Source organism: Fundulus heteroclitus, chromosome 9 (genome assembly GCF_011125445.2).
Source record: "Fundulus heteroclitus isolate FHET01 chromosome 9, MU-UCD_Fhet_4.1, whole genome shotgun sequence".
Classification (NCBI taxonomy): domain Eukaryota; kingdom Metazoa; phylum Chordata; class Actinopteri; order Cyprinodontiformes; family Fundulidae; genus Fundulus; species Fundulus heteroclitus.
Window position 1 is genome coordinate 4109688 of NC_046369.1, and position 26481 is coordinate 4136168.

The following is a 26481-nucleotide window of genomic DNA, read 5'->3' on the forward strand; positions in this document are numbered from 1 at the left end:
TGTGTAGTATGCAAAATGGCAGTGTATTTCTGAAAATCTGAATTGTGTGTGCGAAGTGTTTGTTTTTTTGTTTGTTTTTTTACAAATTCAAAGTATAGTTTCTAAATGTCTAAAAAAAAAGAAGAAGAAAAAAAGAGTATTCAAAAGTGTGTTGATGCAGATGTGGTACTTATTATCCAAATCTTACAGACTGCATTTGTGTCCAACTTTAGAAGTTACTGTATATTTGTAGAGCTATTCTGAGTAGCATGCTGTGTGTTTATCGATTATTGCATGCATTGCCCTTTAGCCGCTCACACCAAACTGGGACCACACTGCAACACAAGAAATCTGGAAAGAAGGGGACTTCACTTTGCAGAGTCTCCGTGAGCTCTTATGGTGTACCGTGGAGTACCAATGTTTGATGAAGCCTAAGGCATCAAAACACATTTAAGCATTCAAAGACTTATTTTTTTTGAGGTTGTTGAGGTATATGATTGTAATGACAGCATATTGAGGTCCTCACAAATTTTGGAGCAATGCAGTAGCAGTTGCATTTAACATATGCCATGTGTCTTGTCCTGTGGCGTCTCTTCATTAGGGGCCAGTGGGGCCTGGCCCCACCAGATGTCACTGTGGAGCTCTATGTTCGCAATAATCATGATCGTTTTTTTATAGACCTATGCTGTAAAAAAAGGCAGATACATTACCAATAAAATTCTGTTATAAACATTTCTGTCTATATATCTAAGTCTGCCAGAAAACTGAGAAGCTCACTAGCCAAAATCCTTTTGAGGCGTCTTGATATTTGGGCCGGCCACCCAACGTTTTTTAAAATAATGAACATCTGAAATTGCATTGCGCATGTCCAACACGCTCTCAGTAGACAGCCGTGGGGCACAAATCAAGTAGCTCCAAGCTCAGATCGTCCAATCAAAATGCTGGAATTGCATATGTTACGTTCTGCCGGCTAGTGTGCGACCATCTAGGCAAAGCAAATTTATTTGTATAGCACATTTCAGTACAAGGACAATGCAAAGTGCTTTACATGGTTAAAAAATTGTAAAATAAAAACAGAATAAAAGTATGTAAAAAAAAAAAGAAAGAATAAAATGTAGTAAAATTTAAACAAAATAAAACATAGGAAAATGGAAACTAAAAGCAAATATTAATCTAGTGTTGGTTGTCCTTGCTAGCTCATTGAAGGATTGATGTGAATCTTTTCTGTTCGATAAATTAACAATATGAGTGAGCCTTTTTTATAATTTCATGTATAAAATTGAAATTACATTTGGCTGTTAGAAAATTGATTTTCTAGTGTACTGGTTTATGCTAATTTTTCTGTTTAATTTAAAATTGATCAAAGTCAGGTTCTATTAGTTGCTGCTAATAGGTGTTGAGTTTTTGTGCCCCACTTAATTTATCATGCCAGAGATAAATTTTCGATGCACGCTGGTCTTGTGCATCAAAAATTTTAAAGCAGGTTTGGCCTTGCTGAACTCATGCAAAGACTGCAACCTAAACATACTCACTCTGTGCCGTCAATGCAAGTAAGTCATTATAACTCCAAGCATTTTAGGCTCCAGTTTAAATTCTAAACACATCACTCAGGGTGAAAAAAATTAATCCTCAGTTTTAGAGAGGTAGGCAAAAGCACAAGTGGCAAAACACCTTCAGGCATCAAGGCCTATAAGCTTTTGACTGGTACATATGTCTGACGACATCTGCCGAGTTATTGTCAGTTTTAACAGATTAAACGTGTTGCACATAATGTCAACCTCAGCTGCACTCAGCAATGCAAAGAAAAATCCTTCAGCAGCATCTTTTCATGTTTCAAGTAACCTGATACAAATAGTAATACTTGCCTCCTACACAGTAAGGTTGAAGCTGCTGGGATTGGTGCAGGAACCTTTCACATAAAGGGAAATTCTGCAGATTTTGATCAAGCGAAGATGCTATGAGACAGGTTTAATTCCTATATATATATATATATATATATATATATCCGTCCGTCCGTCCGTCTTCTTCCGCTTATCCGGGGTCGGGTCGCGGGGGTAGCAGCTTCAGTAGGGAGGCCCAGACGTCCCTCTCCCCGGCCACTTGGGCCAGCTCCTCAGGAGGAATCCCAAGGCGTTCCCAGGCCAGCCGGGAGACATAGTCCCTCCAGCGTGTCCTGGGTCTCCCTCTGGGTCTCCTCCCGGTGGGACGTGCCCGGAACACCTCTCCAGGGAGGCGTCCAGGAGGCATCCTGACCAGATGCCCGAGCCACCTCAACTGGCTCCTCTCGACGTGGAGGAGCAGCGGCTCTACTCTGAGTCCTCCCCGGATGACTGAGCTCCTCACCCTATCTCTAAGGGAGAGCCCAGACACACTACGGAGAAAACTCATTTCAGCCGCTTGTATCCGGGATCTCGTTCTTTCGGTCACGACCCAAAGCTCGTGACCATAGATGAGGGTAGGAACGTAGATCGACCGGTAAATCGAGAGCTTCGCATTTTGGCTCAGCTCTCTCTTCACCACAACGGATCGGTACAGCGATCCGATATATATATATATATATATATATATATATATATATATATATATATATATATATATATATATATATATATATATATATAATCTATTGCTTTTGTTATTACCTATTATTTTTTGCCACCTGTTTTATAATGAAACCAACTAAAATTTGAAAAATAAATCTGGCTATTGTGAATTATTATAGACCACTATTACTTCCTTTGATCATTAGATTATTATTTCTAATGTAATATTCAATGTCATCTTATCCCAAGGAGAGAGTGTATCTTGGTAAGTATTGTTAAAGTAACACTGTGAAATTAGTTTGACCTTCTATTGGCAAAATCAAGTATTGCTTTCATAAATACATATGCTGCCAAAGTCTAATAACCTCACATCAAAAAATGAAAGCATTATCATGGCTTAAAATTTGTAGTTTATAAATACATAGGTGGCGGTGGCACCCAATGGAAGACACCATGTTGTGTTGCCATGTTTGATTACAGTACCCGTAACGGGACAAACTTGTCAGCTATACATGTTTTACCTATCTGTCTTGTATATGGAGACATGCTGTCAATGGAGGAGGAGTAGAAAACAAGCAAAGACGACCGTAGATCATTCTATTTGGTGTTTTCTGTTGAAATGGAGGACCAGCCATACTCGTTACCCACCGAGAGGGAAGAGAAAGTAACCAAGAAAAGAAAAAGAAGTGATAACAGGAGAAAACGAGAGTCTACATCGGCTTAGCTAATATTACCAGGGAGAGTGGAGACAATTCATGAGAGAGCGGACATTCAAAACAAATGCGGAGGTTACAGGCTCTGTGCTGGACAGGTAAGTTAATTCAATATAACAGTGAAGTTTTGGTTATTTTGGTGTAGTGTTAGAAACAGGAAAGTGTAGTCCACCAACCACTCTGTCCTCCCGGCAGAGACGGCTCATTTGTTCGTTTTTTATAACTTGTGCTTATAGTCGCTTATTTTAGAATGAAATTATTTTCAGATGAAATTTACGAGTTACTTTAGAAAATAAGCACATAGTCACTTATAATAAGCAGACTTGTCAACAATGCCAAAAACCATTTCACAAGATGACCATAGCTATTAGCTATTAGCAGTAGCTTGATACCAAATGACAGAAGACATACTTGTTGACATTGTCACATTTATGACCCTCTGCAGCTTCTGTAGTAGCTACTACGCACTTAATGACGAGATTGTTTGTAATTCATTTAGTGCACCTCTAGATGGGTGTAAATCTTACACACTGGTGCTATAAGGATTAAAATCTGGCATATAAACACAGGCTCAATTAAAAGTTTAGGACTTCAGTTAGAAGTATTTGGCTGTCATTTATTACTTTTACTAGAAGTAGAATGACAGTCTGGAAGTAGAGCTATATTTACTAATAGTACCTGAAGTGGCGCATGAGTTGCCCAACAAACTGCTTCATACTATTAGACAAAATGTTTTGGACTTTTTTTTTTAGATTTGAGCAAGATTAAACAGATTGATTTCCTTCTTTCAAGTTGTGCAACTCCCTCTGCAGCTCTTCACAAAGGCATGTCCAAGTCCTGCGATGTCAGTAACGAAAATGCAATTATATCTTGTCAGTTGTCTCCTCTCTTCTTTGCGTTTCAGTTTTTCTCTGTAACAAATGAAATCCCCAGATGGTGTAATTACTGACCTGATATCTGTGATGTGGCAGTGGTTACAGAGATTGGAGTGGGCTAAAGCCTCCAGGTGGCTGTTAGTCCCAAGAAAAGCACTTATATCAGTTGGGAAAGCCCCAAACCTTCTCCCCGAACAGACCATAAGCTGTGTTTTCAACACTACATACCTGAATAAAAACATTCAGAAATGATTTGCATTTTGCCAGGTGGAATTTGTAATTGGGAGTGCATGTTTGAGAGAATGTGGGATTTCGTACCCACAAAGGGGCCACTTGATCTCAGTAACCATAGTTACCAGGTGGTCAATTTTCCCATGGGTCCCTTTGAGATAGCAATAATGAAAGAGAGAGAGAGTTGTGGTGATAGAGGTAAGAATAAGATGAGGTACTGATTAACTGAGCAAAACCTGTACTTTTTTGTGATTTGTATTTGAAAATTCCGCAAATTAAAAATAACTGTTATACTTATATATGAATCTACAGTCTCCATAACAGGAGAATATTGGATGCTACAATCTCATCTTTATTGTCCTTTTTTCCAAGCAGTTTCACTCTATCGTCTGAAGCGGGCTCTGCTGGTCTCTTCCACATTCCCTGCTGACCACTCCACAAAGCCTTTAATGACTATTTCATCTTAAACAGAAAGGCCTTTTTTTTTTTTTCTATCTTCAAACAGGCAGCCCTGTATATCTGAGAAAAGATTAATACACATCCATTGGCACTCTCTCACACTACCTTTTCGGAGTCAGAAAGAACAATAAAAAAATACTGGGAGTGACCATAAAACCCTCTCAACGGAGCATTTAAAATGGAATGATCAGCGCCGTGAAATATTTTCTTTAGAACCAAAATACTTAACATTAAGATTTAAGACACAGAATGCAAAGTCTGTTTTACTGATAGAGGATACTTAACATGGAAATCTAGTCTCAAGAACTTTCTTTAATATACTGTGTTCGATATGTTTTTGTCCAAAGCTGTGTTAAAAATGATTAAACCCCTCACAAGCAGGAATATGACCAACCATAAAATTGAGGCCCTGTGTAATAATGTACAGGTTTTATAGAAATAGCTTCTGGGATTGATGTTTAGCACTCATGAAAGTACTAGATAAGATATTTTAATCCTTAAAATAGAATTCTAAAACTGACAACAATAGATGACCTTTTAGAGGATGAACATTTGTAATATGGAGGACATTAACAGAACAGATTAAAGATGCTTGAACTGCAATGATGCAATAGCCAAGGCGCTGTTTCCTTCTGGATTAAGACCAAACTGTAATCTCCAGCAACCATTATGCTATTAAACTCTCACTACTCGTCAAATACACCCCCCCCCCCCCCCCCCCTTACCCTCCTGCAACATATCCCTCTACAATACTTATGGCATGGGTTTGAAATTGGCACTGGAATAGTTCCTCAAAAAAAACTTGGAATTCCCTTAATAATATGCTATTACACCATCAGTTTCAGTTTTGCTGGGAAATTAACATCATGACTTTAATGCATGTCCTAACAGATGACATGTTGATTTCTGTAAATGCCTCAGCACCCAGCAGGGAGTGCTATGTAGTACAATCACTGTGATCACACCCAAGTTTTGAAACTTAAAATTTCCTTATTAGGAATTGCAATGCAACTTCTCTTTAATTGTATTATAAACCCAATGAGCTACTGCTCCTAATTGTCCCTTCCTCTTTCTTTTGAATGATGAAAAAATCAATTTTCTATTTACATTTACGCTATTTACAAATCTTAGAATTTTTGACAGTCTCAGAAACCACAATATTCTATTGGGGGCCCAGGGCATACAGTGTTGTATAAATGTGCTGTGGTAACAGGCTTGGAGATCAATGATTGTTTGTTTCAGCTGCTTAGTGAGACAGATTTGGTAGCAACCAGAGCAACAATGAGGCACAACGGCAGCAAAGGGCATGGCAATGAAATGCATGTGTCCACATGTGTGATAGCTAAGCTTCAACTGCTGCTACCAGACTCCAGGACACAGATATGCTGCCAGGACTAGACTTAAACGCCACAATGTCATCCTGGATGGCTTTAGCTTGCAGCAGTTGGAAAGCTCTGACACTTCATCACATGTAATGACCAGGATTCTGTGTTTTTAATGCCCCCTAGAAGACTTTTTAAGAACAAGAAAAGACCCATTACATTCTGACTCATTTTTAATGTGTTGTGAGGGGGACTTACTTTGCTTTTGGTACTGTCACTGTCATTTTCAGATTTCAATTCAATTCTATTGTATCTATATAGCGCCAAATCACAACACCTCATCGCAAGGAACTTAATAAAGTGAAATTTAATCATATAATCCAGACAGCTTGTAAGGAAACCTAAGGAAAGTAAGGAAATCTAAGGAAACCCAGCAGATTGCATAGAGTCGTCTGCATTGTCGATGGCTTTGCAGCAATCCCTCATACTGAGCATGCATGAAACGACAGTGAAGACAAAAACTCCCCTTTAACAGGGAGGAAAACCTCCAGCAGAACCAGAACCAGGCTCATTGTGAATGGCCATCTGGGGGTTAGAGAAGACAGAACAGAGACAAAAAAAACACAGAAGCACACATTGATCCAGAAATCCTTTCTATGTTATATGGTAGTGGCAGATGATCTGCCTGCCCTGGGTGATGTCACAGTTAACAGAACGCCAAACTACGTGTACCTAATATGAAGAGAAAAAAGACACAAGGTCAAAAGTTGAAATAACAACAAACTATGCAAATTGGAGAACAGTAGGAGAACGAAGCAGAGTGAAAGAAATAGACCTTGATGTCCTCCAGCAGCCTAAGCCTATAGCAGCATAACTACAGAGATAGCTCAGGGTAATCTAAGTCACTCAAACTATATGCTTTGTCAAAAAGGAAAGTTTTAAGCCTAGTCTTAAAAGTAGACAGGGTGTCTGCCTCACGGACCAAACTGGGAGTTGGTTCCACAGGAGAGGAGCCTGATAGCTAAAGGATCTGCCTCCCATTCTACTTTTAGAGACTCTAGGAACCACCAGCAGACCTGCAGTCTGAGAGCGAAGTGCTCTGTTAGGAACATACAGGGTAATCAGAGCTCTAATATATGATGGTATATGATACTAAAGAATTACAATAGTCCAGCCTTGAAGTAACAAATGCATGGACTAGTTTTCTGCATCACTCCTGGGCAGAATATTTTTGGCAATATTCCGGAGGTGAAAAAGGAAACCCTATAAACTGGTTTAATGTGGGATTTTAATGACATGCCTTGGACAAACATCAAGTTTTTTTACTTTATTACCAGAGGCCGATTTAATGCCATCCAGATTAAATGATTTATAAAGAAGTTTATTTTTAAGATGATAATTTTAAGATGTTTTGTCATAATTTAAATGCAGAACATTTAAAGTCATCCAGGATTTAATGTCATCAGCACATGCCTGTAGTCTAAGTAATTGATTGGCTTTATATATATATATATATATATATATATATATATATATATATATATATATATATATATATATATATATATATATATATATATATATATATATACATATGCTTGGTCGAGAGACAAGGCAGGAGGTCAATGTCTAGTATACAGGAGCCGGCTGGAGGATCCGACAGAGGCATGAAAGGCAGGAGAAATCACAGGAACGAGACAGGTCAAGGTCAGGTAGACAATCAAGGAACGTCACATGGTTTACTCACATGGTTGCTTTTAAGAATCCGGCAGTTACACACTGGGAGAGCCAGGAATATAAGGTGCTCCTCCCTGGTGCCATGACTCCACTTGACTGGATCCGCCGCAGGTAGAAGTGCTCGGACCTTGATTACCTGTGCAGCACAGGGAGCAGGGAGTGACGTTATGGAGACTGCAGACAGGGTTTTCTCATGCAGGATCAGACAGAAGCATTACAATTACTAACAATTATGAGTATGGAATTCTAATGTTCACCCCAAATAAGTTTTTTTTTTTTTATTAAAGATATAATTATATATTTTTAAAAACTTAATCAATACCCACAAGCACTTCAATAATTTTTCTTTTGTTCTTTCAATAATTGTTTTTGTCTACTATTGGTTCTTTGGCTTTATTTTAGTAATGCTGCTCAGCTCTGCCCTAACAATACTAATTCTAATTGGTAAACAGTAAGAGACACAGTAAAAAACATATGAGCAGAAATAAGGTGTAACAGTGCGTGCGGAAAGAAAGGCGATCAATCATAAATGGCATGCTGCACGTGTTCAGCATGTGGCTATGTCCAACAAGCAGAGGAGCTAAATGATGGATCCTCTGGGAAGATGCTGCTCATTAATGTGATACATATTCACTTTCCTCTTACTCATCTGAAGAGAATAATGACAGTGTGTTTTGTTTAACACACCCGCAGAGATGAAAGAGGTGTTTCACATCGCAGAATACACCTCCAGTCAACCACGCTGTTCGTTCCTGCCTGAGTTTCCTCCTGCACACCTGAGTGAGCTTGTTCATGCAGACCTCTTTAGACATTATCGGTTTATTAGCCTCCCTCACTGCTGGAAGCTGTTATTCCTGCTCTTGACCTTTTCAAAGAAGCATGCTGCTCTTGCTTTGTCTAGGTGCAAACCCTCCCACAGCACCCTAACTGGCTGGTTTTTGTGTACAGCCTTCAAAGAGTCACTTGGCTCTGTTCATCTTTTCATCCACGTCTGATCAGTCTGAGTCCCTTGCTGCCTTTCTAGCCGAGGACTTCAGTTCATTTCTTTCTTATAAAGGTTTCATGAGTCTACTGGAGGCTACAATTAACCTTGAAGGGTCTGACCTTGGGAAGGCACAGGAAAACAAAGCATCCCTAGGTGTTATTTACTTGGAAAAAAAGAAAAAGCCTTCCCACTTTATACAATGCTACAGCGCTTATGTTACTAAAAAGACAAAAAGAAAACATGAAGCCATCTAATCTCCTTGTGTCTTGTTAAGTCTTGTGAATTGTTTCAATCCACATTTAAACGCTTTGAAAGAGATTGCCAGCGCAGGTGTTAAAGGGAAATTTGATATTAACTATCAGATCAGTATTTTCTTTTAAACACAGTGGGTTTAAACTTGAGTTCATTAAGTGTTCATGTCCTCTGATTAAAGGGCAAACTCTCACAAGGACCTTTTGTTAACATCATACCAGGAAAGGGGGGTATGTGCTTAGCGAAGATAAGGATACATTTGTTTTGGGGAGGAGAAGGTTAGTTCTCAGCCTTGAAACTTGAGGGGGGGGGGGGGTTACATTCTTGTTTACATTAATTGTTTATTTAAGAAAATAATATTGCCTAATCTCACCCATCTTAACTTAATTAATCATTTTTTTTTCAAAACTAAGTCTTTTATTCCTAGATGCAATCTTGTGACTGGGGATGATAAAAGTATTCACATTTCTCTAAGGTCCAAAGTTATTCATATACAAAAAAAAAAAAAAAAAACTCCTGACAAAAATCTTAGGATTGGGGAAGAAATTAAAACTATTCAAGATTTGGACTGATGAGTCACGCAACCAGGTTATAAGAGGAGGTTTGAAATGTAAAAACAAAGAAACAGGAACGATAGACAGAAACATAGGTACTCATACATGTTGTTCATTAGGTAATTTAAGTTTAAGTTAAGTTTAAAAACACTAGCAATCATTCAATTCAATTCAATTTTATTTATATAGCGCCAATTAATGAAACATGTCATCTCAAGGCACTCTACAAAGTCAAAAATTCTAATTCAATCTAATCCAACTTTATTTATAGAGCACTTTTAACACACAGAGACCAAAGTGCTGTACAAAATAACACAAAATACAATCAAAACTAAACAGAACAACCTTTTTAAAACAGAACTCAGTGGTAAACAGTCCCACCATTATTTTGAACTGCTCCCATGGCAGGAATAGAACATTATGTTGTCCATCAGTTCCTTTCCTTTTTTCATCCTTTTCCAGCTCCTCCTATGCGTATATTTGTGTTCTCAATCACAGCAACTCTGTACTTAGTGAGGTGTGACTGGAACCACTTGTTATGCTTTAGTGGAGGACACAGATGCAGGCCGACATGCAGGCCTTTCACATGGGAATATTAAACTCTATGGAAAAATAGCGAGGCCAAGAAAGGTGGGAGTGAGCGGTTGATGCTTAGTTTGACCATTTGACTAATAAAAACTTCAGGCCAGGGTAAAAATACAGTCTGAAATGATCATGTCAGGGCATCTACGAAATATCATGAATGCCAGATTGTAAATTAACTAAGAAGTTGTTTCTAATAGGTTACATTTCACTGTTTACCATTTGTACTCTCCGTGGTTATTAACGTAATAAACTTAGATTGCTCTGATAGATCATTTTTGTCCTTCTCCTGCCAGAAAAATCTATTTGCCCTCCAATTACGAAAACAAATCATCATTCCATACACAAACCGACTCGCTGCATGACAGAGTAAAAGAAACTCAGTATAAATACTAGGGAGACTGATTACTCAATGGGTGACAGGTGTGCTTATTAGGTATTATTACTTATTAGCAGGTGTAAGAGGACAAAAAAATCTGTTGTGTAACCATAGGCCAGTTTGGATAGGTATGGATAACTTTTAAAAAGTGCAAAGTGCAACTTTTAATAACGATGGTAATTTAAATTAAATGAAAAGTTGGAACACGACCTGATTATCAATATTAATAGCCAAAAAGCTTTTCAATTATTGTTTTATTAACATCTGCCTGGTGGAGGGTGGAAATATAAAACAATAAATTAATGGGGGGGATTTGCATACTGGTATCCTTAAAAAGCAATAACTACACACACACACACACACACACACACACACACACACACACACACACACACACACACACACACACACACACACACACACGTGTAGAACAAACACAAATAACTTATCTTCAAAATATAAGAATTTATAAACAAATGGCTTAAACTCCCAGATCCCAGTTTTAAAAAAAAGCCTTTAATAAGGCTAGTGACATTTAACTAAAGTACGAAAAAAAACGAAAAGGGTAAAGAAAACTAATTAACTACAGGAAGAAATAGTAGAAAGGATCAGAGGCGGGCAGAGTAGCCAAACATTGTACTCAAGTAAGAGTAGCACTACTTCCACATATTTTTTACGCACGTAAAAGTAAAAAGTAGTCAGCCAAGAAATTACTCAAGTAAGAGTAAAAAAAACTATTCTGTAAGAAGGCTACTCATGTACTGAGTAACTAATCACAACAGCTGATGACTTAATATTTAAAAATTATGTAATCGGACAGACAAAGTATAAGGTTATGTGCAAATCCTGGCATTTTAAAGACAAAAATCAACATGATTCATCAACAAAAATAACAGATTCATGCAGAATAAATAATTTTCTAAACCATTATTTTCCAACATTAATCTTGAAAGAAACACTTACAGCAGTTAATCTATACACAGTATGTTAGAAAAGTGCAAAGTACTTCCAATGACAATATCTACTGTTTACTGTACGTTCATCTGACCTCCAAATGGCTCAATGAGCTCAGCAGATAGAAAATAACATTAAAATAACAAAACTTGTGTACAAATAACAAGTCTCACTTTAACATAGACTCTGGGTTTTTGTCTCTGTGGTGCATTTTTCCTGTAATCAAGTATGTTCTTTATTCATGAAGTTTCTCGCAGTTGGGAGAGTAGCCAGATATGTTACTCAGGTAAGAGTAGTGATACTTGAGTAATAATATGACTCAGGTAAACGTAAAAAGTACAGTGCAGTAAAATACTCCTAAAAGTACATTTTGTTCAAAATGTTACTCAAGTAAATGTAACTAGTTACTACCCACCTCTGCAAAGGATCAAAACTGGGAAAAACAACTCGATAAACAATACAAAATCCAGCGATATCAGAGTTGAGTTTGATTTTGTATGTTTAAGAACCATCGTCTGTTTAAAGGAATTGGGAATGAGGCCAAGTTAGCTATAAAGGACAATAAAGAATTGTAATTTATTTGTTTAAATACCCAGTTCATAATGCAAAGCAGAAGGGTAAATGGTTAGCTGTGCCAACCATTGAACATAAATTTACCAATTACCATTTTTTGAATATGTAAAAGACTGTTATAATAGTATATAATAGTACATTATAAAATAGACTTTCGTCATGTACATATCCAATGAAGTGGGTGGAAGTATAAACTTATATTTATTCCCGTTTATCCTTACAGCTCCTACATATCTTTCCATATACATATAAATACAACATGATACACACACATTTTATACATTGTGTACTTGTTTATAGTTTCTATTGAAACATATTAACTATAGTGGCAAGAACAATCATTATTTCCTTGAATTTATAATTTAAACTGCTATATGAACTAAAGAAAATAACTAGAAGCAACAGCAGCAACAGCAATAATAATATTGATTCTACATATTATATCCAGTAATTAATGTATGTATTTGTGTTGATTTGAACTGTTTTAGGTTTGACATAGTTTTATTTTAATATTCAGGTTGTTTCACAGTTTAACGCCACCTACTGATACACAAAAGTGTTTTCTAGTGGTTCTGAATTTAGATGTTTTAAACTGATATTCGCCCCTTAACTTATAGATTTCATGGCAATTGTTTAGTTTTGCCTTTGCATAAAATTAGAGCTGTTCGTAGTTTCACTTTGTCAATGAATTTTAATAATTTCGATTTTATGAATGGTGTGTTAATATTATCCAGACATACCCACTGTTGTGGCTCCTACATATACTGTCTCATCCTCTCATGTGTCCAGACAACAATAATGACGCTCTGCCGCCTATTTCTGACCGTTGCCACATGTTTGGCTATTTCCCTGATAGTATCATGTTTACCTTCTTTTTCTGCACTAGCTGTTTATACATATCTCAAATTTTTATTCCAAGGCCAAAAATGCACAGACACATTTAAAAGAAGTGCATAGCGATGAAATGCTTCCTTTAAGAACTTTTTTTTTTAACATCAGGGTTAGTTATGCTGGATTTCTTGAGAAAACATGCATATATTTACTTAGACCCAGGTCATGATGTTCATGTGACACATGTATGGAAGCTGATCTCCATTTACTCATATACATGCTTACTTGAGATGAGCTGTTGAGATGAGCTGAATTGTTACAGGATAGATTTCTTTGGATGAAATTAAATTGGATGGATATTTGTTTTGGTAAGCAGCAATATGTAGGTAAATTGAACTGAATGTGACAGCATAAATGGGTTAGGGAGGACACCAACCTTTTTCATACTGTTTGGGTTTCCTTAGTTTACTCATAAGCGATTACATTTTTTATAACAAGCTCTAAAAGTATCACTTGCTGTCTCTTTCTATGCATGAACCCAGGCCTAACATTTTCCACTTTGCATAAAAAGCACAAATGTCCACAATACCCACATCAGTGAAAAATGTCACAGAGATATAATCATGCATTATCACAGCAGAATCCACCAGAATATTTAATACAGAAGTGTGTTTGGAGAATGGAAGTACTCCTATCAGACTGTTTCCTTCTGACCTATACGTGTCTTTCCACAGTCTTGTCAACATAGTGGATTGAATATTAATGCGCATGTCTAGTTTTGCAGTGAAGGCAAAAACTTTTCAAATTGATAAGTATAAATTATAGTGCCATATCCTCCTAGATCTGTTCTGTATTTTGCCTTAACATACACTTTGTGGTTATGTTGAAACTCATGTCACTTTATAAAATGAACCTGGTGAAAGTGAAGCCTAGGAAATGTTTTCTGTTTCATAGTTAAATGCCACAACCAGCATGTTTCATATTTATAGTTGTTTTGGAGCTGCTTAAGGTCATGTATTAATCATCTTTTAATTTTTTTTTTTATCCAAGAAGCCTTGTTGCCATTAGTCATAGGCTCCTGCACAGCATGAAATTGGTTAGAGCAAGTTTCTAACTTGTGAGTGTGGAGAGTTTCTTCTATGATTCGATTCTTTTAAACGACTCATCATGGCGATCCAAAATGTGTTAGACCTGCTGAGCATTGGATGAGTTTTCAACACTGAACGATTAGAAACAACAATTGCAATAAGGTTCGCCTAATGAGAAGTCATTACAAAAAATTGTATTAAAGTCCACATACTTTATATAAAACAAAAACACTTAGATGCATGAACTGAATAATGTTACAGTAACATTTCAGATCACCTTATTTATAAATCTTACCGTTGCAGCCTTCTAAGTTCCAAAATCTAAATTTTCCAAGAAAGGCCACGAGTGGCATCAGGTGGTTTCTTTCCTGAACGCACTTCCGACTTGATTGTTTGAAAAAATATACTGTATATTGTTTACTATTGTTTATCTGGCAAAAAATATATGATAAACTAACAATAACTACAAATCTGTTACAACTCAGATAAAAATGAAAGTTAACTTATTCTCATGTTACAAATTTTCAAAAGGTGATCACAGAGTGGTCAAAAAATCATTTTACAAAATCTCCCGTCGTCATTTGACAAAAAGAAAAGCTATTTCAACCACGTGTATTTTGTCTCTTAAATTAATGGGAGGGTCTAACAAGTAATCTAAAGATTATTATTTTTTTATTTTTTTTTCACAGATTTTCGTTTGGGAAAAAAAAAACATAACTATATTCTGTCTAGAAAAATAAACAAATTGATAGAACTTACCATACATAAAAATTAGCATGAACGGCCACAACACTTACTATTTGAAATTTGTAAGTGCCTTAACCAAAGTCAGTAAGACATGATGCAACACAGCACAGGCAAAAATGCAAGAGCTGCTTCATTTTAATAACAATAACAAGTCTTCCTCTTCCTGAGTGGGCTTAGGTCCTTCAATGTGTGCTCCAGGCTACTATAGATATTCTAGCAGTCTGTAGTGGCCAACATACTCCTCATTCTGAAAGATCATCAGGGGAAGGGGAGGGGGGGCACAAGATGTATTTAGCACCCTTTTTGCCATTGTCCCCCCCCCCCTCTCTCTCTTTCTCTCTTTCTCTGTGGTGTGGGAGTACCCCCCCCCCCCCCTCCCTTGAGAACTGAGGCTGAAGTAATGAAATGCTCATTACAGATTCAGCTGGAAACACTGGGGATACATTCACACACCTACATACGCTCCCATCAGCTCAGACTGTTCAAGGTCACCTCCAAACACAGTGTGTGTGTGTGTGTGTGTGTGTGTGTGTGTGTGTGTGTGTGTGTGTGTGTGTGTGTGTGTGTTGGGAAGAAACTATTTTATCCTAACCAGAGCCTAACATGACAGTTGTGTAAAGTAAACCCAGACGTTTAATACCAGACTGTCATGTTTCTGGAAAATTTCCTGACCCACATCCAGAGTCTGGGCTCAGAATTTTCCAGATAAACAGTTTGTTTACAAGGATGGAAAGAAAAAAAACAACAACAAAAAAAACAAAACAGTACAGCTTAATGGCTTCTGTAGCCGTGGTTCAGCCGCATGTAGAAGAAGAGAGGACCAGTTCGATGGAGCAAGGCATAACGACCAGACCAATTTTTCACCTGTATATTTGAGGGGGAAAGGAGAACCTTGATGTGGATTGTGGAAGGAGACGTCCTAGCGGGGATTATTATTCCAAGAGGAATTTCAATAAAAGCAGGGCTAAAGGAAGCTGGAGATCATGACAGTGATCGAACGTAGTGCTTGACGAGCGGGGGACGCTGGTGACGGCTGGAGACGAGGGTGAATGACGGTGAATGGATGTCTGGACGAGATCTGCAACCGAGAAGCTAATAGGAGGGCTCTGGCGTTAGCGTGGGAATCAACCTGGGAGGAAAAGAGAACACTAGGAATCCACTTTGGTGAAATCACAACAGAACGTAAGCAAAAATATCTTTTGTTGCATGAAGACAAAAAAAACACAGAGGGGTTTAGCAATCCAACAGTTGGGCTGGACTCTACCAAGAAGGCTGATCATCAGTCGAAGTACGGTCATCCAATAGCTCCTAAAATCCGTCGCCCTTCAATGTCGTCAACCCAGACATCCGCTATCAGAAGCTCAGCCAGCTCCTGACGTTTTCAGATGACACCAGTGTCGTCGGTCTTATCCAGGGCGATGTCGAGTCCACATACAGACATGACGCTGATCGGCTGGTCCCCAGAACCGCCTGGAACTTCACCTGCTCAACTTCTCCCGACGGTAGCAGCGATGGTGGGCTTATGGAGAGTGCGCTGCCTCCCACCATCCTCAGCAACACTATGTCCACCGTGGATCGCTTCCGCTTCCTGGGCACCACCCGTTTCCTTAAACATGGACACTGTCTGGAGGAAATCCCAGCAGAGACTGCACTTCCTGAAAACAACTTAAAACGGTGCAACCTTCCACAGCAGCTTCTGGTCATTTTCTGCACTGGCATCATTCAGTCTGTCTGTTGTTAATCCAGCAGTGTGTGGTTTGGCTCATCCACAAAACGGGGCAAGTCCAGACTGCAACAAACTATTAGATCAGTTTAGGAAAAATATCGCACACATGCTGGACACAAACTATTTACATTGTTTACCTTCAGGTCAATGCTACAGTGTTATTTGCAATAACCAGCCTTCGCCATCGGAAACTGAGTGACTGCATAAGTGACAGCAACAGTAAAAAAAAAAAAAATGCTATATTTATACTTCAGATAAGTTTATTACTCATAATTGTCATGAGTGGATTTCAGTGGTAGAGCCACATTTCTTCCGGATTCATGCTAGACATGTCAAACAAATCATTATACAATTAAGTTGAAAGAAGTTAGCTTTGGTTTAGAAAGTATATTTTTACAGCTAACATAAGATCATTTTTGGTTATTTATATGTGTGAAAGTGTGTGTATGAGTAGGGGACAGGGTATGGGCAAGAGAATCATCAATCTAGTAAACCTTCTGAAGGCAGTTTGTGCCCTCTGGGTCTCCACAGCTATGATTTATTTTCCTCCCCCACCTGACGAAGACTCTCTCTGCCACCCATGGATGAACACTTTGCTCCAAATCCTGTTCCATTTTTATGTCATTATTTTCTATAAGCATCTAAATTGCAATCCACTTGTGAAAAAGTAATATGTACCCACTTGCAGAGGAGAGAGTAATGGATCACTGTCTGTTTGTTTTCTCCAGCTACTCCTTTAAAATCCCCCCCAGAAAACGGTTCCCGTTCGTGACGGTCCTTGTAAAGTGTCAGCTCAGCTCCTGTGGGGATGCAAACTGTGCATGAATGGATTGGTTGCGCTGTTCATATCCTGCATGACACGAACAATGCTGAAGCCTTTGTATTATCTGCTACAGCCGTGACCTGGATATAAGCTGTCTACTACTTCAGTTCACTGACAGGGTCCTTCAAATGTCACTCCTGGACTCCTATTATTACTCTCCCTCCCGCACATCCTCACGCTTTCACATGGAATTCATTGCAGTAAAGGTTAGAGGAACCCATGAATGGATTCAGTGACATTCTTCATCACTTGCCTCCACTTTGTGTGTCTGTGCGTGTGTGCATATTTTAGTATATATGCTATAGTTATTTGTTCTGCTTTGTTGCTAAGAAACAAGCGTCCCAACATTAATATTGGTGGTTAGTGACACAGCCCGTAATAAGAAGTAGAAAAATAATTTCAGATGTACAGATTCACAAATTAATAGTAGTGCCCTTGATTTTTTTTTTTTTTTTTTTTTTGCATTTAATGTTTTTTCCCCTTTTTAAATGTTAAGTTTCATTAGGTCACGAGAACTTAATGTAGCGCTGATGATGCTATTCTCATGTCCTTTCTACAACCTCATTATACTCACACATTGACCGTAGGCAAGTGGATGTTGCTTTAGCAAACTCAGACAAATTGCATATTTTCATTCTTTCAACTTTGTGGGAACAGTTTGGAGACGACTGCATCCTGTCTGAACATGGATGTGCACTGGGGCACAAATCAAGGTACCAAAATTGGTAAGCAGGTTTAATTAGAGTTCTAGAGACATTTTTAGCCAGTCCTTCTCGGCCAACATCAGTGTCTGACCTTACAAATGTGGTTCTGGAAGGATGATCAAAAATTTCCCTGAGCGCACCCCTAAACTTTGTGAAAAGCCTTCCCAAAAGAGAAAAAGCTGTTATAGTTGCAAGTGTAGGTTATAATAAAAACCTATCTATTAATTATAAAATGTCACTGAAGTTGAGCTGTGTGATAAGAAAGTATAGTACATTGATAAGATAAGAAAATATAGTACATTGATCCCTGAAGCGGTAGTAGGTCTGATTGTCCCAAAACAACCGAGCAATAGAAAACAAACACTATTGTAGAAAAGCGCACGAATGGATCGGTTGTGCAAAACCAAATTGCTAATCCAGTTATAAACCAGTCCTCATTACAACTAAAACTGAATAAAGAAACTAAAGGTGTTCAGTCCTGACTGAAATAGATGGGCACAACTGGAGAACACAACGCCCACAGTAAAAAATACAAAAAAAACAACAACCTCCAGATGAACCCAGTATAACTATGTTTTATGCTTTTTTCAAAGACAGTGCTCAGGGAAAGGACAGATGCCCAACACTCTTCTCTGAATAAATGATCTACACTATCTGCAAATATAAAACTAAAACCACCTCTTTTATCGGGCTCGCTGACCCTTTTTTTTTTTTTTGGAGGCCGTGAATGGCATCTTTGTATGTTATTTAATATTGTGAGCTACAATCTTTGCCAGAGCGGCTGAGCATTTAAAAAAACTCCCCTCGTTCCTGTGCGCCTGAAACCAGCTCTTTGTCCATTGTGCATCGATACAATGTGTTTTGTTGCAGACAGAATCGGGTTTCTTCCCGAGCAGGTGTGTGCACGCTTGTGTATGTCACCAAGCTATTGGAGAGAAAAGGGGGGAGCCGGCGGTGTGAGTGTTTTTTTGGGACGGCACAGGTGAATACAGGAATGTCCCTCGGTGAAGGTGTGTGGGTGTGGATGCTTGCGTCTGTGAGCGCTCTCTGCCAGCAGCACCGTTGTTTCCCTCCAGCTGTAATCAAGCCATTTACCTGAGTTTCTCCCAGAAGGGATTTGGACCGATGCCAGTAAACACACACACACACACACACACATGCATTTGAGAAAAAAAAGAGAAGAAGCTGTATCTTCCCAGCTGCATACCAGTTAAATGAAGCAACATTTTTGAACATCTCTGTATGTATGTGTGTGTGTGTGTGTGTGTGTGTGTGTGTGTGTGTGTGTTTTTTATTTTTTGTTGTGTGTTTATGTGTCTAATGTGAAAGGCTGCGCTCCATAAAGGCTGTGGGTGTGCGGGGTGAAACGCATAAATCCTTCACGTTTAAACAGCAACAAAACAACCCTAAGTTATGCAAGATTTTTGTGCAATCACAGGACGCGAAAGAGAAATAGAAAACATTTTCACAAATCGGGATTTGTTTTTTACAGCAGCAGATGTTCTTTACTCGGTTTGTGTTAGCTCCATAAAAGATAGCGCTAAGGGCACAGATGAAGAGAAAAAGACATATGCTGGTAATGATGTTGTTTTGTCGACATGTACTGAAAAAAAAAAAAGAAAAGTTCAGTTCAATGTTACCTTGCATCCGCAGCCATGGGGAATATTTAGAAACACTACATTTCCTGGAAGTGGACCTGGAAACTGAAGGATCCAGCTTCACATCTAGCTGTGTTAAAGCACAAATGGGTTTATTGGTGACGCCCTATAAAAAAAGTGCAGCGGTAGAGCGTTCATTTTGGATTATTTTAGTCTCTTTTTAAAATGTCCACCACAGCTACCCTATTTAGTCTCATGTGTGTTTTTAATATTAAAATTGAAAGTAGTGTTTGGGTGCATTTTCTGAGTGGGTCAGTGTACTTTTAGTACGTCTAGTGTGCAGCATCGAACCTCATGGTGCTGAGATTATAAAACAAGTAGTGATGGGTCGATGAGGCGTCATGAAACGTTTCAACACATTGCAACTCTGTGCCGATACTGTGCCGATACTGTGTCACTGAATACTGACACCTGCTGGACCTTAAACATCCCTACAGGCAACCTGGTTGACAGAGTTAACTGACACTGATTTGATGACCAAGTATACACAATACAATTTAAATCATTGTATGTTGCATTGTATTATTTTATATTTTCATTTGAATTAAACATATATTTGATTTTTTTTAGATACAGTCAATAAATAATGTGAAGGAGGATGCTTGTGGACTGGCTTTTTTATTTTTTTTACAAATGGTTGATCGGGCGCTGTGTTTAGTTACCTGACTGATATCATCTGTTCTGAAATCGGACATGCTGAGTATGACAAAGGGAGGAAAAACTACTCAGAGTAGCAACTTTCTACTCAGTGTAGATCAGCCGTTTTTTTCTGAAACGACGCTCAGAACAAAGACGCACAGCGCAACCCGCCCAACCAAAAAAGCGTTGCAGAACCCATCCATCAGTGGTGCGCTCCGATCAGCACCTGGCGCTCACAGAGCGAGACTGTGGTACAACACCATCACACCAGAGTTGCAAAATAGTTAAAAATTAACCATCATTAACCGTTATTTTGTTTACAGTTCAGCTTGGATTTTCTTTACTGCGCAGCATAGCTCTGCTGTGCGCGCTGCTGTGCGCGAATGCACACGCGTGCAGCTTAGAGGGAACAGAAACAGTTTGGCGCGTCAGTCAGTTCGAAACAGGTGCTGTATTGGTCACGTGACCGAAACAGTTCCTGTATCGGTCACGTGACTTTTCCGTAGCAATACACACATCGACACGGGTTTCGCTCTATGAGACCGACACATGCGCCGACGCATCGGTGTTGCCGGACCCATCACTAAAAACAAGCCCTGACTGTTGTAGGAAAAAAAATTATTCTAAAAATGATTTAAATATTGTTATTTAGTCACAAACGACATTCGCTTGGTTGTAAATTTGACGGCTCAGTCTATCACTGAGAAGGTAATTTTGGGTCTGGTGTGGTCAGACGCTTTAATACACAATATTAGATAAACTGTGTTGTATTTGCTCGTGTCTGTTTGAATTAAGTTTTGTTTTAGATGACGTTTAACACACGGGACTGTGCTATGGCGTGTCTGTGTATGTCTGTGTTTTGTTTGCTGTGGTGGTAATTCCTCCCGGTCTGGATCAATACACTTATCTATTATCGTTATCATATTATCTTATCAAATTGAATCATGTCATATTCTATGGAGCCCACATATTGAACCGGACTGATGTGAATTGAATTGAATTGCTTTATCGTCCCCTGTAGGGGAAATTACCCATCAAGAGAAAGACAGACATGCCTTTTACAGAGCATAGAAAAGGAACATATTGGGATGGATGAGGGGGAAAATGGGGCTAAGGGGTGAATAGGTAATATAATTTAAGCAATAATTTCTTTGATTTTAGGAAGGAGAACTTCACCTCAGTGGCAGTAATTAATTTGTTTGCGCTATGTCATTAATCATGATTTATTATTACTCCAACCAGAGAGATCTTCTATTACGGTTAGGGTTTTGTCAGGAAGACTGGTAAAAATAGGTCAAAATAAATTGAGCTCAGTCTGTTACTGAACATCTAAAACACAAAACAAACTTCTTTTTACACCAAAGGTGGCTGTATGTGTTGAACTGTTATCCGCACAGTTGAACACATCACATCCTGTTTGTAGATGAACAGATACACAATGTACATCCAAACTATGAGCTACAAAAGAAAAGTGGAAACCAATCAAAATATTTGGAATTTATAAATCCATTATTCAGTAAATAACAGGTTTTAAACCATTCCAATAAAGTTGGTATGATCTACAGAATGCACAGATATGTAACAATGTAAATTAAAAACAAATATTTACTTAAAAAATAAATGTGTATGTATCATTTGTGTGAATTTGGTCCTATAGCTGTGAACAGAAGTGAGATTATGTGGCTGACATTCTTTAACTAAAAATCAATTAAACACTGTTTGTTAAATATGGGACTTTGGATGACATTAGATAAAAAGGGTTGAATTTAAATGATTGTGGTTTTTTTTTTCTTCTGTTATTTATATTTAAAATTGAAGTCCCAGACATTCGAGTTGCTTTCTGACATTGAGCGACAGGTAGAATAAGCCCAATCAAAGCATAAAAATATTTGAACTTGTATTTTTTTCTATTAAATTATTTCCTGCATTTTAGTCTGTCATATTTCTTCGCCTTCAACTTGTTTCTATGCCTGTAATGTGAAACATTCTCTGGTAGCAGGTTAGACAGTAACCAAAATAGTTTGTTTGTTTTTTTTTGGGGGCGGATGTTGATTGATTTTGATTTTCATTGCAGATTATACAATTAAATCAGTGGCGAGATTAAGTATGTGTAGCTTTGAGGCAAAGCAAAGTGGGCTCCTGGGTAAGATTATCTACAGTGCAATCCACCTGACTTCTTCATGTTTTCACGTCCGTTCAGGTGATGATTCTTCAAGTGGCCGTAGTCCAGAAGTAAAAGACGTGGCTCCTCCTCCTCCTCGTCGCCCAGTATCCCCAGTTCAGCATTCACCTCCACAGGTAGAGTAAAACAATTGTCTAAAGTAATGCAATACAAGGAAATGTTTAGAAAAAATATCCTATTTTTGATATTTCTTCTGGCATCGTATCAGAAAGGTCTGTGGTTATACATCATTGAAGCCATTTATAGGTTCACATTTACATATTTCTCTTGTAAATTAGAGCTCATGTAGACTACCTCTATAAATACAGATTTGATAATAATAATTCTGATCATTTACAGCTTCTTTTAATCACCCAACTCCAAAGCAGATATAAAGTTTTATTTATTAATCTTCTAACATACGTCATTCTATCATACGGATGCCGATGCAATTAAAAAATTACATAATATAAATGTGACTGTCACAGATTATCTTGTCAATTAAAACTTTGCACTTGTTTTGCATTATGCAGAAATAAATCTCTAATGCTTGTTTTTGCTAACACTTTTTAAACTCAAGTAAATACCATAAAAGTGTCATTTATGTTCAAACACAACCACAATCCTGTTCTAAATTAGGAATTATTTATCTGTATTTTGATCGATTAAGGCTTACAGGGAATGAAAACCCAAATTCTAGTTTCCTAGATACAAATGGTATTATGCATATAAGACCAAAAAAGGAAGCTTTTTATTAGAGACGTGGTCACTGCTTAAACTGGCTGTTCTCAGAGTGCTGCAACAAAATAAAACATACGATATTAATGGAAAGCTCATTGGAAGAAAGAAGTGGTAGGAAAAGGTGCTCAAGCAACAGGGATAACTGCAACCTTGAGAGGATTGTAAGGCAAAACTCATAGATACTTTGGGAGGATTCACAAGTGGTGGACCGCAGCTTAGGTCGGTGTTTCAAGAGCAACAGCACACCATTTAGAACACTGGCCAGCATTTCTTGATTTGAGCCACTCCTAAACCACAGACAATGTCTGAAGTGTCATTTCTGGGCTTTTCTTTTCTGAAGGTGTGGACTGCTGCCCTGTGGTCCAAAGTGCTCTTTACATGTGAAAGTAAATGTCACATCTCATTTGCAAAAACAACCTCCCAGAATCTGAAAGCGGAGCTGGACATAATCCAAAGTTCCTTGCAGATCAGCGAGAAGTTTCCACAGCCGGTAATGATTCTGGGATCTTGATGATCTTCTGCCATCGGTCTACAGTATTTCCTCAAATGCAAAGCTGGCCACTGCCATCTACAAGGAAGATTTAGAGCACTCCATGCTTCCTCCTGCTGACAGTCTTTATGGAGATTTGATTTTTATTTCTACCTTTTATTTAACCAGGATGTCCCAATCAGATCAGAAATCTGCTTTACAATAAAGACCTGGCCCATGTAGCTGGTGCTGATTTAATTTTCCAGCAGGACTTTGCACCTACTTGGAACTACTCAAAAAAAGAACTTTTCAAATTATAACATAACTTGATATTTATGTGTGAATCGTAATTAAAAAACATTACTCCTCCTGACTTGTGTTTTCTTCAGGTTGCCATCCATGGCTCAGCCCATAAGTCGACATTTGAACTGCTAACTGTAGTGATTCCTCTGCTCCTAACGCTGTCTTCATGGGAACCCCGCTGATGACTAGGAGAAAGATCAGTGGATGGACCGACTGGGGAGGTGGAAAGCCAACCATGTGCTGCATGTTGTGTTGTGGCGTAGAGGTTCAGGAGGCCCGGCTGAACTGTTCAGATGGATGGATGGATGGAAAAAGCTGCTGATTTACCACACCTACTGGTGCAAAGAACACCTTTTTTTTTTACAATTACCTTTAACTGACCTACCTGCATTTGTGTTTAATGGTGATAGGGTAGTTTGCACATCATTACTGACTATTTTTTTGGAGAAGATGTAAATACAAGAATATATAAATTATATATTTATATTAAGGGGTTGAATAGATAGTAGCCTGATGCCAACATTAAGCGTATTGTTGAACAAAAAGATAAAATACTTGGATAGTAACATATTTTCCTCTTTGCTAGATTTATTATTTGTGAGAATCAGGAGCAGAGAGGTTCTTTCTTAAAAGGCAAAAACAAACCTTATCTGATGCTTCTGCTACTTGTAAGTCCGTGCACACTAGTCTTGCAGGGTGTTTCATCTAGTATTTTATGACCATCTGCCTCCAACATGTATCATTTCTGATATTTTGTAATACTTCTTTGCAGTGCTTGAATTTCACACCGATAAGAAACTGGGGTTTTAATACTAATGTCCACCTTACTTTTCAGATTTGAACTTTGAAAACCATGCATCATTGTACCTCAGTGTGACCATTAGGATCTGCTTTGTGTTAATATATCAAAGTAAATCAATATAAAGTATAATTATGTTTGTCATAAGAAAAATGTAAAAGCTCAAATGGTATGAATACTTTTGCAATCCAACAGATGAATGAAATGGTCAGATGAATGAAATAGGAAGGCATGTGTTGGCTGATGTTGTAGCTTCTAACTTACAATTTGGGTTTCAATGTGTTTTCACATTCACCAAAATATGTGTAGTTATTTCACGTGATACACTTTATTTATGAGCTATTGTGACGGCCAGATAAGACAACTTGAGAGCAAATATAGAGATCTAAAATAATTGGGGATCAGGGCTGTTGGGACGCTCCCGTTATTCTCGTCTTGAGTGTAAAAAATGTCTTTGTGCACTGGAATGTTGTTTTTAGGCTGTGGTAGAAGAAGGGTCCACCACTTTCATGTTTTCAAGGCTATGTTTGAATATAAAAGATTTATTTTCGTACACCATATTTTTTATGCATATGCAGCGATTTTGATGAAATACTGAACATTTCCGGATCTTAGGTGTAACAATTTAAAGGAAAGCAGCTGGTAAGTGGTGGTAAAATTAGCTCTTTTTATAACAAGTTACTAGTAGATGACAGATATCTGAGGTATAGCTTTCGTAATTCTAAACATGAGGAGGAGCAACATTGCTCATGTTAAATAGCACAGAAATTACTTCCTATTCTTTTAATAGCTGCAGTTGTGTTTAGCATGCACTACAAACTGGTGTGCTTTGAGCACGCTGACCTTTGTTATAGTAGAAAAATAAAGCTATTTCATTTTCCTACATCCATGTTTACCAGCTCTTGTAGTTTAGTCATGTTTCTGCTATGTTGCAGTAAGCATTGCACTCAGATGCTAACAACCTGCTAGCGACGACTGTGGTCTCCCTCATGTCTTTCTGAAAACCACAACGCTAATGTAAACTAACGACCCAAGTGAGATTCTTACTGCTGTACTATACAATGTCCTGCTACCCTGTTGTGTCATTAATCATCATTGTTGATGTCCCTAATAATAAACTGTTTCCAAATACAAACTAGAATTTTGTTTTCTATAAACTACGTGAAGTATTTAGGGGAAGTTTCAGTAAGTCTAATTGAGAGGCACATTTAAATATTAAGTCCAAAACATGAACTCAGCTTAATTTAGTCATCTCCAGTTACATCCTGGTATAAATTAACCCAGAGCTCACTTGAATGAAAATACCCACATGGAGTGTCTAATACCCCCACAATGTTAAAGAAGAAATAAGCAACAGTTTACACTTCACATGAATGAATTTACTAATGGTAAAACCAATAATTTTAATCATCAAGCCTTGTTTTCTCCCACGTGTCGACAGGATTTCAGACAAATAAGCTGCTTGGTTACATGTTTCTAGGCAGCTTTGCTTGACAAAAACGATTTCTGGAGATGGATTTCGAAATTGCTTGATGGACCTCATGAAGTCAAGGTTGCACCTGACATGAAAGTAGACAGGTTTCATCAAAAAATCTGAACCTGTGTATGTATAACCTGTAACCTTTTGGTTTATTTGTGTGTGTGTGTGTGTGTT

General features: G+C 38.0%; 1 protein-coding gene across 1 annotated transcript in view; it reads left to right on the forward strand.

Annotated features, from left to right (window-relative positions):
- The window catches only part of LOC105936964 (glypican-5), a 90113-nt gene extending 64151 nt beyond the window's left edge, over window positions 1-25962 (forward strand). Inside the window, exons 10-11 of the mRNA XM_012878043.3 lie at window positions 22555-22652; window positions 24115-25962. Coding sequence (XP_012733497.2) covers window positions 22555-22652; window positions 24115-24210 — 194 coding nt within the window. The 3' untranslated portion in view covers window positions 24211-25962. The remainder of the gene's footprint in view (window positions 1-22554; window positions 22653-24114) is intronic.
- The last annotated feature ends 519 nt before the right edge of the window (window positions 25963-26481 follow it).